Source organism: Lepisosteus oculatus, chromosome 12 (assembly GCF_040954835.1).
Source record: "Lepisosteus oculatus isolate fLepOcu1 chromosome 12, fLepOcu1.hap2, whole genome shotgun sequence".
NCBI classification, from domain to species: domain Eukaryota; kingdom Metazoa; phylum Chordata; class Actinopteri; order Semionotiformes; family Lepisosteidae; genus Lepisosteus; species Lepisosteus oculatus.
The window spans coordinates 11,197,540-11,212,544 of NC_090707.1; the positions used below are offsets into that span (position 1 = coordinate 11,197,540).

At 36.4% G+C, this 15,005-nt stretch overlaps 1 protein-coding gene and 1 long non-coding RNA gene across 3 annotated transcripts in view; one reads left to right on the top strand and one right to left on the bottom strand.

Moving 5' to 3' along the window:
- Positions 1-15,005, top strand: part of wnt6b (wingless-type MMTV integration site family, member 6b) — a 16,619-nt gene continuing 1,614 nt past the window's right edge. The window contains exons 1-3 of one of the 2 annotated variants that reach the window (XM_015358814.2): positions 1-925; positions 6,667-6,887; positions 14,392-14,693. In XM_015358814.2, the coding sequence (XP_015214300.1) occupies positions 849-925; positions 6,667-6,887; positions 14,392-14,693 (600 nt within the window). In that variant the 5' untranslated portion in view covers positions 1-848. The remainder of the gene's footprint in view (positions 926-6,666; positions 6,888-14,391; positions 14,694-15,005) is intronic. The other variant, XM_006636455.3, reaches the window with a different exon arrangement.
- LOC107078779 (uncharacterized) overlaps positions 14,651-15,005 on the bottom strand; it is a 24,179-nt gene continuing 23,824 nt past the window's right edge. The window contains exon 3 of the long non-coding RNA XR_001479752.2: positions 14,651-14,737. This is a non-coding gene — a long non-coding RNA (uncharacterized lncRNA). The remainder of the gene's footprint in view (positions 14,738-15,005) is intronic.

The window sequence follows — 15,005 nt, forward strand, 5'->3', positions numbered from 1 at the left end:
TAAACAACGCACGTCTGAGATACCTTTCTTTCTCCCCCTTTTCTCCAATGCGCGCATTCTGAGTCATTCAGTTTCATCTAGAAATTATTCAACTTTTGTGACTGACAGTAAAGGTTTTTTTTTTGGCCCGGAGCGACGTCACGTCGGGCGGGAGATGAGCAAATTTCTCTGTAAAAGAAAAAAAAAAGTAGTTTCTCATTTGAAGGCTGGAAAAAAATCGACTTTACTGCACACAGGACTCCCTGACATCACTCCTCTAGGTTTTAAGTAAAATGCTTCACTTCTCGCCTACCTGCCGTCGGTTAACCCGAGAAGACATTCAATTTAAAAGTTGGAATGTACGAAATCCGTGGAAACATATTACCCATTTAACTGGAAAACAATAATAAAATACTCGTATGCTTGTGTTTCTTCACTGAGTCTGTTCGCTCCTTAGGTTTACTCTTCTGTAACTCCTGCCCGAGGTCTGGCTTGTTTCCATCCGCCCTCAGGCTCTTGGATCCCCGCTGCAAGATTGAAATCGCTGCGCTCTTGGAATTCGGGAGTTTTGACTTGGGACGTGCTTGTCACCTTGAGTACGGTTCCTTATAGTCTTCGGTTTTTAAAGAGTTTGCCAGTGTGCTACCATGAAGATGCTGCTTACGTTCTCCGCCGTTGATTTCTCCTCTAAGAGCACAGAGTTTCTGAATTCACCGTCTTGCCTCTGAGATTGGCTTCAAAGGACTACTCACATTTTTCGGCGGTGCTGCAGCTTGTCCTCACTGCTGTACAAGACGCTACATCAAAACGACCCCAAGTGCGCTTGGATTTTCCTTTTTTTTGTGCCAATTATAGATTTACACTTCAGGATGCTTCCTCTTTCCAGAACACAGCTTGCTTTGTTTTTTATTTTGCTTTGCCCCGTTAACATAATCGGACTTTGGTGGTAAGTAAACATGCTAAATAAAAGCGTGTCGATTTAGAAAAACACAGCTACATTAATTTAATTTACTCATTGCTGTGAATCTATAAAACACACACGTACACTAATTACGTGTATTTGTTTGTTAGGAATAGTAAAAAAAGACATTTTTTAAAACTATGTTCTTACCAACGTATAATAATAGTGTATATTATATATGATCTGCTGTTCATCGCTATTTTCTTTATGATTTATTATGACCCTTTTTTATAGCCGACTTCATTTACCGAGTAGTTCCTACTCATTATCAGCCTCTTTATTTCTTTCATGTTTTTCGGATAACTGTAATGCATTTAAATTTCGTTTGAGCGCTTGCGACATTTCATAATATTCTCTTGGGTTTGCAAAGATTGTCTTGCCCCTGCTAGTGTGAACTGCCGTGTACCATTTAAGAAGAATAGGCCGTTTCTTTTTTTCCTTTTGAGGTGTACTTGAAGTTAGTAATGATAGGGTTAATTATAAGTCTATGCCATTGTACTAGAGGCGCGCAAGAATGTCCTATTAGTTTCACGGGCTTCTTATTACAAACTCCAGCAATATAGCGCACGCAATTGCATTTCTGTGAAGAAGCTAAAATTCATAGCGGGAATGTATTTTCTCTTGTCTAGCTGGGCGAATGAGAAAAAAAATAAGTTTTACTAATTAATCTATTAGCCTTTTAACTCTCCGTGCAGCACAAAAAAAAATGATTAACAGATGACAACTTGTTTCATCATCATTTTCAGCGCTGGTGCGAGATACAGCTCTAGGATCGTGCGCACATTCCTTGGGTCGGTTGAGTTCGGCATTTAGCTGTTTTAGGTCTTCTAAGAGTTAAGTTATAGCCTGTAGCCAAATCTGTGAGACAAGAGGAGGTCATAGCTGGAATTTCAGGTGGAACTTGAGGCTATGGATGTCATCATAAAACAATTCTCAATTCAGCATGCGGACAGTCTACTTAGGGATGATAAAGGTTGAGAAGGGGATCCTTTATCAATATTGAATATTCACAACGGTATAATACTGAATATCCAATGTAACTGCAAAGGAGTTATTTTCTCTCCTTTAAAAATAATAGACATAGAGATTTTGAGAAAATGTATAAAGTATAGAAATTTATGTTTAATCGATAAACTGTAATGAAACAGCACTCAAAATGTAAGGATAGAAATGGAGGAATAATAATAATAATAATAATAATAATAATAATAATAATAATAATAATATTAGCCTCTAATAATTATTATTAGCCACCTGAAGAAGGCTCCACGGCCGAAGCGTTGTGTTCTCTTTCTTCTTTTTTTCAGCATGGAATAAACCTATTACTTGTTCCTTTGCAGCCTACGCATGCTGACGGAGCTACCCACCTGAACATAATAATAATATAGTGCATTCAGACAAAAAAGTGTACAAGTTTGTCAACAAGACATAAAGTAAGAAAGATCTTCTTGGTACTTGGAGCAGAATGTCATTTCCTGGGAAGCACAAGGCATGCATCCAGTCCAGAACTTGAGAAATAGTTGTTGGTCTCTGTACGTTTTTTCAGGGTTGTGAGAATGAATAGTGTTACATGGTAAAAACAGCTACTACAGTATATACAAGTGTTTGCCTGATATGCAGAAGGATGTAACCTCATGTTTCTGAAATAGTGTGACTGTGGTTATTGAAGACATGGAGAACGTTTCTATCTCTGTGACTCCTGTCATGTGATCTTGCCTTAAGAATGATGTCCCCCAATTTTTGAGAGCATTCTTCTTGAATAGGACCGTTCTAACTCCACCATTTGCAGTTTGAGCCATGAGTGAGGAGAACATGACCAATATGATCAGAGAGCATGCAGCTTTTAAAGTCATGGAGCATGCTCTGACTTAAATATCTTCTTGTGCCAAGGACGTTGAGAATTGTCTGCCTTTATCAATGCTAAAAAGCACAGATGTATTTCTGATATGATAAATATTGCTACATTTCTAAGCAGTTGTCTTGACATAATAAATTATTCCTAAGGATAATAAATAATAAAACATTTATTTTCTTAAGTGAAAAATTCCTAGTACATAGCAGAATGATACAGTATATTAGGCAAAATGGGGCATGGGAGAAAAATCATATCACATATGTTTCATAACTGCTTATCCAATTCAGGGTCATATGTCAGTAAGTGTTGGGTGCAATACAAGATAGACCCTGGCTGGATCACCAGTTCTTCATAGGTCACATACAGACACAAACATGCACACGCTTACACTTGGGACAATTATACAGAAGCCAACATACCTATCAACATGAATTTAGGAGCACCAGGAGGAAACCCGTTCAAACACAGAGAGAGCATGCAGACTCCACACAAACAGCACCCCAAGAATTTAATCCAGGGACCGAAGGCTGTGGGGCAGCAATGCTAACCACTGAGCTGCTCGTAAGATAAAAATAATGTCCCTATAATGTGCTGCCTAGATGTGACAGAAGTACCTCAGTTTTAATAGAACTATCAAGTTGTATAACTTGTCACTTTAAGTTGTGATACAATGCAGATTTGTACCGAAGGACTATGCTATGCATTTTGTCAAGCCCCTCATTTGGTTTAGAACATTGTCTTGAATGATGTCATGGTTTGCATTTCTGAGGATTAAAATTACTGTTAAATAAAATCTTACTTTTTTTCGTAACTGAGATGTTTGTTCAGCAACATGTCTAGAATACCATAAAATCATAGCATGATTTTATAATTGTTTGGATCACAAAATCAAAACCTTTTGTAATTGTTTTTTATCTGATGATAATCATAATTACTATTCTATTTCTGTGATCATATTTAATATGATATATTATTGTACATGATCAAGAGTGGATTTATTTATTTTTTAAATGTGTTCCACACACCATTTTTACCAGTGGTACCATTCACCATTGGTGTGACAATCCTGTTCTCTTGATGGTTTCTGGTTGCACATACTGTAGGTATGACACAGTGTACTAATTGATGAACTAGTGCACTATTTCTGAACATCTGTAGATAGCATCCTGGCACCCTGCGTTACATCAAATTCATTTGTCTGGGATGTTCACTGACATCTTGCATCTTCTTAAGGATATGTGCTCCTGTTTTATGCTTCTTGTAATGTGGAAGTGCCAGAAAAATGGGCTTTTGGGATGAAAATGCAATGGGTGTAACAAAGACGTAGCTGTTTCTCAGAGGAAGCATGGTGTGGGGTGTAAGAACTAGATTTGGACAATCATAGTCAAATTCTAAGTTGGCAAGGTGTCAATTGTATTATTCAGCCCTGTTTCAGGGAGATAAAGACAGCTGATAGCTAGCTAGATTGAGGCGGTGGAGTTGTACTGTACTTTGTGTATGATTACGGGTTACTAGTTTTCTGAAAACATTTACTTTTCTGTGCACGCTGGCTTGCAAGTACAAGAATGCGAAAAGAAAGAGGTTATCACCAAAATTGTTGATTTCAGAGTTATAAACACCACAATGAAACAATGCAGTAGTGAAAATGAAATGCATGTTGCAGTGTGCGTTCATCTGTGATTAGTTTGTACATTTAAAAAATCTAGCAGAACTATGTAATGTTATTGCAATGCATAACACATTGTGAGATTTTGTAATGGCATGCCTTTGGTATACTTTTTGGAAGGGATTCCTGTATGAGGTAGTAATTATTCATTTCATACAATAATTTACAGTGAGGCTGAGGTCATGGAACAGCTCTGCGATACTTTCATAGTCACACTGTCTCAGCAATTATCTTATAAAAAATGAACCTTAGCTTTTATTGATCAACCCCAGCAAACTCTGATGACCAAGTCAAATGGCATATTCATAAAAGAGGTTTGGAGCATTGTAACTGGAAAGGTCTGAAAACACTAGAACACTATACCGAATTATGTCATACCAGGTGTCTGGGATGCAGTTAGTAGGACAGGGGCAAAAACTACATATTTTGGGCTTGAATGTAGGATATTTATCCTCTTTGATAAAGAATGCTTTGACAATCTTGTTTTTGTCTTTATAGTACATATATAACAGATATAAGTTTGAAGTCAAGAGTTATTGTGAGCTTTTTTAAAATGTCCTTCTCTTTTCTGTACAATGTGTGCCTTTTCTAAGGCCTGAAATTTAGAAACAGATGAAGCACTGACCAGTATTAAAGTGTACTTGCACACTTAACATGGAGGCATAGAGAAAAAAAGAAAGATTATTTCTTTATAAATTAGATATAGAGTAGATTTATAGCACTTAAAATGCATTATGATTCAATTACCATGGGTGATAATGAAATAAATGTAATAAAACATCATTTATTTCTTTAAGGCACTGCCAATATTTTTGAAAGAAAGATGTTCATGATAATAGTAATTATGATGCAGAAACCAAAAAGAAAACCACTTTAAGAAGGATTCAAGTGATACATAAATTCAGAGTTCTGTGCCATTTACTACCATAGAGTTTTAACTTTAAATAATATCTGTTAAATGCTAGCCCTATTTCCTGATAAAAGGTTAATAGAGGTACCAAAGCCTGTAAGAGTTTGTATCCTTTTATTGTTTCCTTAATAAAAGGATATTCCTTAGATAATTGGCAGTATGAGTATCTCTGGAAACAGGGGTGAAGCCATGGCATTTATTTCCCGTTGAAAGTCTATAGAATTGTGTTTTTTTTTCTTAAGGATAAAAACAAATAAACATGTCACTTAAGACTTTATGGCCAACTTTCCATTCAGGTGTACAGTATAATTATAACAAGTATAACAGTCAAATTGAGCACAAATCTTGTATTGGAAAAATCCAGAAATATCTGAAAAGAAACCCAACATTCTGTACAAGTGAATAAAAGAGTTAAAAATTACATAGTGCTGAAAATTGAATTTCTATATAATTGTATTCTTTTCTGTATCTTAGGGAAAAGTGGAAAACGTCTTAGAGACTGAATTACATTAAACAGAAATGTACGTTTATGTGAGTTCTCGATGTAGAGTTGACTGTTTATTAGAGAAGTGGTGTTTTTTAACTTGTTTTCAATAAAATCTGTTTATAATAAAGTGTCTCTCCACAAAATTTTGTCATCACAATCTCTCATGTCATGTGTTACCATGAAGTGGTATTTGGCATGGTTAAATTTGATGTATAATCCAAAGACATTCTGGGAGTAGTTAATCTAAAATAGCATTTTCAACCCAAGTCCTCACAAATGTAGCTTAACATTTAGTATAAATCTGTCAACATCAAAGAGGCAAAATAAAGACTCAGATGTTCTCTTTCTAATTAAATTAAACTATACTTTTAGTAATATATTTCAGTGTGCCTTTAACATCGTATGTGGTTTATTTTTATTCTAATGGTCTAAATACTGAGAAATGTAAAATAATACTTAGAGGCTAATATTTAATTAAACACGAGACCTTATTGCACCTTTACAATAGAAAGTGCTGTTGTCTACAATAAAAAAACTCAATCATCGAAAAAGCTAAACTGAGTCACATTCGTGCAGCACTGTATTGACATGAGTCTACCTGGACTTTGCATATTTTAGCCATTATTTTTTTCATTGGACCTATAAGGAATTTAAAATAAGAAAGTTGAACTTTTGTAACTTTCGCTGAACATATCTAAGGTTAAATTGTGAAAAACAATTTAACCATGGCTGAAATAAAATGTACTACCATTTGGATATTGGTATGTGGTGACTTTGAGCTATACTCATCCTTGGTTTGTTTTTCCAGGGCCGTGGGCAGTCCCTTAGTGATGGACCCCAACAGTATCTGCAGGAAGACTAAGAGGCTGGCGGGGAGGCAGGCGGAACTGTGCCAGACACAGCCAGAGATTGTCAACGAAGTGGCGAAAGGAGCAAAGCTGGGAGTTAGGGAATGTCAATACCAGTTCAGGTTTAGGAGATGGAACTGCACTAGTCAAAATAAATATTTTGGGAAAATACTACAGCAAGGTAAGACTTCATGAACTGACGGTTGTATTGCGTGCACACGCACATAAACCTTTGTAGATCTGTACATATCAAGAGGGGAGCATTAGTGTGCAAGCTGCAAAGGAGCAGTTAGAGGTTAATTCCTCACTGAAAATTACATGCATATATATGAATGCATATGGACAAATTCTGACTTTGGCTCAAGGAGAGAACAAGGGCGACTCTTGTGTTAAGAAGGTTCAGGCTGTGCTTTGAATGAGACAGTTACACTTGGTTGCTCTTCTTCAGCATCAGATTGCAGCTTTAATATACTCTTCTAAATTGTCTCTTGTAAAAATTGATCTACTCTAATAAGCCTTTGAAGTAAGTAATAAAATCAACATCGGCTGTGCGCAGTGCAATTATTTTACCAAGATTTTTTAAAAGCGTGCTCCACCCTTTTTTTTACTGTATGACCCACAATAAACCAGGCTTTGTGTATTTTACAACAGGAGTTTGGAATTTCAAGGCAATTATATACATGCAAAACATTGTGATTTTATGAGACAATTTTCCATTTTTTGTCATGCACCATCTCTAGTTTGTAAACTTTTGTTCTGCAGTTTGGGTAGCTAAGATGTCAGAGCCATTTCACTGCTTAGACCAATATCCTGGGAGGAGTAATGTCTGTTTTTTATGCATCAGTTTGTGCATAAAAGTGTAGTGAAATTACACTAATAACATACAGTAGGATATCACAGCACCAGTAAACTAAACCCATGGGAAAAACAACTAAACCATGCTAAACTCACCATAGTACAAGGGATCTATGAATGGAAGCATTTTACTGTTCATAAAATAGTATATTCTCTGAGACCCTCAATTACAATGTAACATTCTGATACCTACCTGTCCAGTTTTCTCCAATGTTGCAACCTTCAGTAGAGTCAAAAATCACAAAGTGTTTGACAAATGGTAGTGAACTTCAGATGGCTATTTCTTTCTTTATAAATTAATCACTCTCTTTATGCACCTTTTTTCGAAAACTAAAGTATGCAGGTTTTAGAAGCTAGTTGTGATTATTTGCTCAAATTAATACTATTAATTAGGATGTCTAAGTAAGAGGAGTGGAGCCAAGTTCTCTTTAGTGCCGAATTAAGGTTTCGATGTCAGTGACTATGGCCAAGACCGGTAGAACAATACACAAATTGTTTGTGCAATAGGCCAGTCAAAGGAGAGGTCCAAGTGTGATAGTCTGGCAGGAGAGTCTCGTCACTACCGAACTACCGAATCACCTGCAGTGATTGATGGCAACCTGAATGCAGGGTGCTATATTAATCCAGTCCCAGGAACTTGCATGCTGCCCTTCCAGTTGCTGTATCCTGCTGTATCAGACTGTTCATGGAATAATGACTTTCTTGCTTGATGAGGACATGATAGTGATCCCATCATTTCATGTGGGATTAGCTGGGATGGTGTGAGGCATCTAAGGCTCAGAGACCAGTGAACAGGCACAATCTTGTCCAGACTCTGAGAGAGGAATGGGACAGAAGTTCACAAGAAAGTATTTGCATATTGCAAAGCATGTGCTTGTTGTATTGCTTCCACTGGGGGAGACTTACCTTACTAGCCTGTGCCTTTCCTTTGACCCCTTTTGATCCACCCTGTTGATGACAAATGTTAATGAGTATAATTTACCTTCGACAGGCAGGGTGGCACAGTGGATAGCACTGCTGCCTTGCAGCACTGGGGCCCTGGATTCAATTTCTGGGGTGCTATCCGCATTGAACTTGTACAGTATGTTTTCCCTGTGTTGGATGGGTTTCCTCTGGGTGCCCTAGTTTCCTCCTGGTTTTGTCTGTGGTCTGTGTGTGCCCTGTGACCGTCTGGCTTCCCATACAGGGTGTATCCTGCCTTGCGCCTGTTGCTTGTCGAGATAAGATATGTGTCCCCCTTGACCTTGTATTGGATAAAGGAGTTAAAAAATGGATGAATGGATAACTTACCTATGTCATTTTTGTTCATGTCGTTTCTTTTATAAGTACTACAAAAAAGATTTTGTCATTTTCTTGTCAATAGCATTGTGAATGTTTTGCACGTGTAGTAGTACGTTTCTTTTCATACTGAGTACATGCTGTGTCTTCCAAAACTTGGATTATGGAAGCAGTATTATCTTTCAATTTGAATGTGATACTATAAGTGTGAGCCAATAAATGGAGATTGTGCCTTAGAAGCTTTGCAGAATTGCTGTGAGGAAAATTATCAGACGTCTAAGAAATGATTGATTGTATTCCCAGCCAAATGGCAGTCATCTTAAGTCTTAATCAGCTGTGGTACGGCTAAGTGGTTTGTGGGCATATCTATTCACTCCGGATTAGCTTTCAAGGAAATAAGGCAGCTAATCACTCAACATTTCTGATTATTAACAGTGTTTCTGATACAAATGTTAAAATGCTGTTAATGTGAATTCTGCACCAAAACAGTGTTTCTATTATAACCAGTAGAGGGCAGTGAGTGTTTGGAATGCTGTGGTCAATTGTATGAATTCCATTTTTTTAAGGTTACAAATTGCACAATTTTATTTAATTTCACCATCCATATGTATGTAATTGTATTTTTCCATTTTTGCTCAGACCACTGAATCTAACAGGCTTTGGCCTGTCACAGATTACACTGGAATGTCTTTACACAACCGGAGTCCAAAGATTGATCTTCATCATATTCACCATATATATAACTATATACTGACAATACAGTAGTCACAGAGTGTGGTATAACAGTATGATTTTCTATGCGGTGTCAAGAACTGAGCACAGCGCATCCCATTGTGAATTCACTTTTCCTTCTCGAGAATGTGCATTGTGAGGAGTTAATGGTTTCAAAGGGTTGTTCTTTCTGACCCTATGATTAGTGAAAAGAAGAACACATTTGGCCAAAAAAATTATACTAGGACAAATTAGTATGTAAGTATTGCAAAGGTGTTTATCATTTTGTATTCTTTTTGCAGTATTATTCTTCCCTTTGAGAGAATAAATAGTTCTCATGGAGTTTTTTAAACAGGTATTTCATGTATTATACAGCCCACTTAAATCGTAACATAACTTTAACAAATTTCCTTGTTTCCTGCAGAAATCTTTTTCTCTCCTCAGCAAGGATGAGGCTGTATCACAGAATGTATCTCATCTAGAAAATGAGAAGTTACTAAAATGTTGTACCTTAAAGATGAGAGCAGTGTCTACATACTCATGCAGTGAACAAACTTTTAAAAGGACCTGAATGGAATTATAATTGATAGAAAGTAAAGGAATGGGAACCCCAGGCTTAAGTCAAGTTGTATCACTTCCAAGTAAAATGTAAATGGTATTTCTTTAAGTCATGAACATAATCTAATGATAAATGATCTAAAGAAATAATGAACATATTTCAGTGAAGTAAAAATCCTGTAGAGAAAAAGAATACTTTTACAGTTACATATAGCCTTTTTAAAGTGGCTTACATTTTTCCGCCTTTTCAAAAATAACTTGAGGCTATTTTCATTTTTTTTAAATATATAAACTAAACCAGTTCTTTTCTTCACCCTGGGGTGAGTCTGGTTATTGCCAACCTTTGCTTCAAGCCCTGCTGACTGCTTAAACATGTTTTCTCTGTGTTGTAATGAAGTAATTAGGAATGCTCAGAGACAATATTTGATTCTAATTTAAAAAAATAATAATAATGTATGTCTGTCTATAAAGTGCTTTTTTGTTTAATTATTTTTCATTCAAATGCGCCTGATTCTGTTTCTGCTGATCACTTCTTAGAGTTCGAAACAGTTTCATTTGAAAGGTTCAGTATCTTTAAAGGAATTGAGAAAGATTGTTGCATTATATGAAAAAAAAACAACAGAAATAACATCCTTGCTTCAATCTCCACAGCTGTTATTGTAATATCAGAGAAACAGCATCAGGTTTCAGTCCAACACCGTGTGTTTTCACATATAACACTGTTGAACAAAAGAAGAGTCATAAAGTGGCAATGTTTCTGTTCTGGCTCAAAACACAAAGCAAGTTATATGATATAACAGCTAGGAGAACAGAACAAATTGTTTACATTTAAAAGTTATTATTTTGAAACAGAAATATTCAAACCCATGGTCATTGCACTATCTACACTGCATTTTTGTTCATTACTGAGCTTTGCTAGACTGTTCTGTTACTTGTCCCTCAAGAGCTGTCTGTAGAACTGTAGTTTTTGGAGCATTGTATCTTAAATTAGCTAATCCCTTAGAATATCCTAATTATCACACACAGTAGTAGAATGGATGTTCAACATACATGAGTTAGAGCTTTTTGAAAGGGGACCATTCCAATCATTTTGCTTGTTTGGGAACTGGTAGCTGAAAGACACAATTATCTCATTCAGCTGTTTCATCAGGGATCCCCGGGGAACCGATTTCAATTTCAATCGATTTCAAAGAAAAGTAAGTACAGTTTAACAACCAACATTTATTACATTTGCTCAATTAGAACGCAATATATTTTCTAATCACGTGGCACCAATGCTTATGTGTTAGCATAAACAATGTCCTTGAATCACACAATTGGAGTGAGGAAGAGTTCCATTCCTTTCTTTTCAGAAGATTGCCTCACCTTCAAATGAACCTCACAGCTGGAGACTGATCAGACATTAAAATTGTCAGAAGGTGACTCCATTTAAAAGTAATCAAGATGCAGAACAACACTCTTACAGTAGATATCTGTCTAATCTATGGGAGAATCTCATGTTTCTGGTTGAGGATCTGTGGTTGGAGCCTATGGAAGGAAAGGTTAAACAGCTAAGTTCATTTAAGATTTTCCCTTCATGTGATACACACCACAGATCTGAACCACATTTGCCTAGGAAAATTAGTTTGGCTCTGATCTGCAGTATCTTTATAGGAAGTGATTTGCACGCAAGGTTTTTGTTCAGACCCATGTCACGCTATCTGTGTACGAACACGAGAGTCTTAGAAGCTGTACACCTGTAAAACCATACTTTCATCAATTCCTAACAACAATCAGGAATTTTGTGCTTAGTCTGTTCAAACACTACTTTGTTCAAACACATCTTTGTTCAAACACAACTTAAATCATTTTGTAAAATAAGTGTAAACGCAATTATTTTGTTTTTCATAAATAAGGTGCAAATAAGGAGCAACATGTTTCAGATCCTCACATTATTAGCTCTTTGTAAATTAAATTTAGTATTTTTTAAATAACTAAACTATTAGATTATAATTAACATAAAAAATTAAAGATAATTACAGAAATGGTAAAAATGTAACAGATCATGAAAAAATACTGAAGCACATTCACGTTTCACTCTGTAAGCACTAAGTGAGTAGAACTGGCAAAATGGTGATGTTATATCAGGTAACACAGAGATAGTAGAAACAGTTAGATGTTCCCCTGAGGCAAACCATTGTAGAAAGAAATGAACTTTGAGAACTCCAGCAGTTTCTTTTAAATAATAAAGAAACAATAATTTGTTACTATTATCAACTGAATATATTGATATATTGTATTTTTTGAAAGTCAGCAGTACCTTTTTATCTTTCTAATGTATCATTTTAATTTATTACTTCAAAATTGACATGATAAAATACATTCAATATTATAAGTATTGACTAAAAAATTGAGCATGAAGGGATCATTGTCAGCAAAAATGAAGCACACTGTATTGCTCTGTAATAATTAAAGCAATATGATTTGCTTAAATGCTCAAACATTGCAGTCACAGATCTTTGGACTTATTTATTTTATTAGTATTTCATGATATTATTAAGATAAACTCTATAGCAGAGATAATCTAAAACCAAACTCTCATATATATATAATGGAATGTTTGTATTTCCAGAATAAAATGAACTCATGATGCATAGTTTAGGATTACTTACAATGCGTGCCATCTCAAGTTATTAAATTAGATTTCAGGTATGCAATAAGATATCTGCAATAAAAGAAACATGCTGATTCCTTTAGAGAATATCACATAGAGGCAAAATAAATCAATCAGAATTATTCACACCTGTCAAATCATGTTTAATGTTTAGTAGAGGGAGGAAGCTTGAATTTAAGAAAACATTTTTTAAACTGCTATATGCATCATTAACTTAAAGATTGTGTATTGAAAAATTATTTGTTAATTCTTGTAGAAGCCCTTTCTGGCATCAGTTACTTAGTCTGGCAGGCCTGGACAGAGGCTGCTGGTAAAATTTGTTTGGAATTTGTGTCCCGAAGGAAAATAAAAAGGGAGTTGAAATCAAGAGAGAATTTAATGCTGCTGTTTCATAACCACCTTCAGTCATTTGGAAAAAAGAGCACAAATATTCCTCAAGGAGGCTGTCACGTTAAAAACTGGCACAGAAAGCGTTAGCTAAGTATTAAATAAATATTATTTTAACCCATTCCTGTAGCTTGTTCTGAAATGTATTCAATATTTATTTTGTATTAACAAAATGTTCAAGAGCCACACTCACTCAAAAGTGCAGGACGCTATTGCTTGTTATTTTGTGGTATTTCTAAGAATTGATTGAGGCTACTTCTGTTTTTGTGGTACTTTAAAAGAAGCACAACAGCCTTGTCAAACCCTCTTGGCTTTTTATTAATTCTGTTTCTACTTTCAGTATTTTTACAGTCCTGGTGCCTCTTCTTCAGATTCAAGTATTTTTCCTGGACAAATCAGACACCAAATAAATGACTTCAGTTGATACATCCAGAGCAACCCAGTTACAAACGTGAAACAGATTTCCTCCCTAATGCAACAGTGCAGCGCATTACAAGAATCTTGTCTTCCACAAGAAAATTCACAGCCTAGTGCAGCTTGACAATAAGCAGTCATGGATCTTGGGAAATGCATCCCTCCAGTAAATTGCAAAGAAAATAATGTTAGCACAGTAAGAACACTCAAAAATAAAACATATAAAAAATTTGGCAAACTTGAACATTTAGGTTTCCAGATCTCACTTGGGTGAAAATACCTACAACAAGCTACAAAGCCCAGGCGAATGTACAGGTAAATTAACAAGAGGCACTTTGACCAGTAAATGAAGGACAATGCAGACTTGATAAAGGTCCAGGGTATGTAGGTATGCAAGTGACGATAATGCGTGTGCTAGTTAATGACATGGCAATGACTCTTTAATATATACTTAAAGAATTCCATTTATCTCACCAGGTGATAAGGGGTTGTCAGAAATATTTTCCAAAATGAAAGTAAGACTTGGACTAGTAATGCCAAACTAGGCAGTTTTCCCCCCGGTTCGTCTGTCCTGGATATACCGATGAAGAGATGATGTTGTGCCATTTTGTGACTGCTTGTGAAACGGAAATGGCATGGAGGTGAATCACACGGATAATAATTATGTGTGGAGCGTGCGGGCATTCAAGAGGTGCTCTTGCCATGCTGCCGCCGACATTCATTCCATGTCACCGCAAACGACATGAGGTGAATTGGTGTCGAAGGCAACCGCAGACAGGCAAAGCTGGGGAGTCGCTTCTGACGTCTTGACTCCTGCTGTATCTTGCAGACATCCGGGAGACGGCATTTGTTTATGCCATCACAGCCGCCGGGGTGACGCACACAGTGACGCAGGCCTGCAGCATGGGGGACCTTCTGCAGTGTGGCTGCGAGGCCACCAGGAGTCGAGCCCCTCCTCTCCCTGCAGCCGGGGTCGGGATGGAAGGCGTGAAGTGGGAATGGGGCGGCTGTGGGGACGACGTGGAGTTTGGGTACGAGAAATCCAAGCAGTTCATGGATGCCAAGCGGAAGAAGGGCAAGAGCGACATCCGGACCTTGATTGACCTTCACAACAACGAAGCTGGACGGCTGGTATAGTGAAACTCTATCCATTTTTTTCGTCCTTCATGCAAAACCTAAGAGAAAGGAACGACAATATAAAAGGTGTAACTGTTTCGTAGATCGACTTGGGTCTGGTTCCCTGTTTGGACAGATATTTGAAATACATTTTCAACAAATTTATTTGAACATAATGTAATGTTTTTTTTTTATTTTCTAAATGTCCTCAGTTGGATGGATTTTATAATACTACAAGAAACACAAGGAGTGCATTCTTTCCCTATAATAACATGCTAGATTATTTTACTTGTTTATTAATCTTTGAACAAAGAAATAAACATTTTA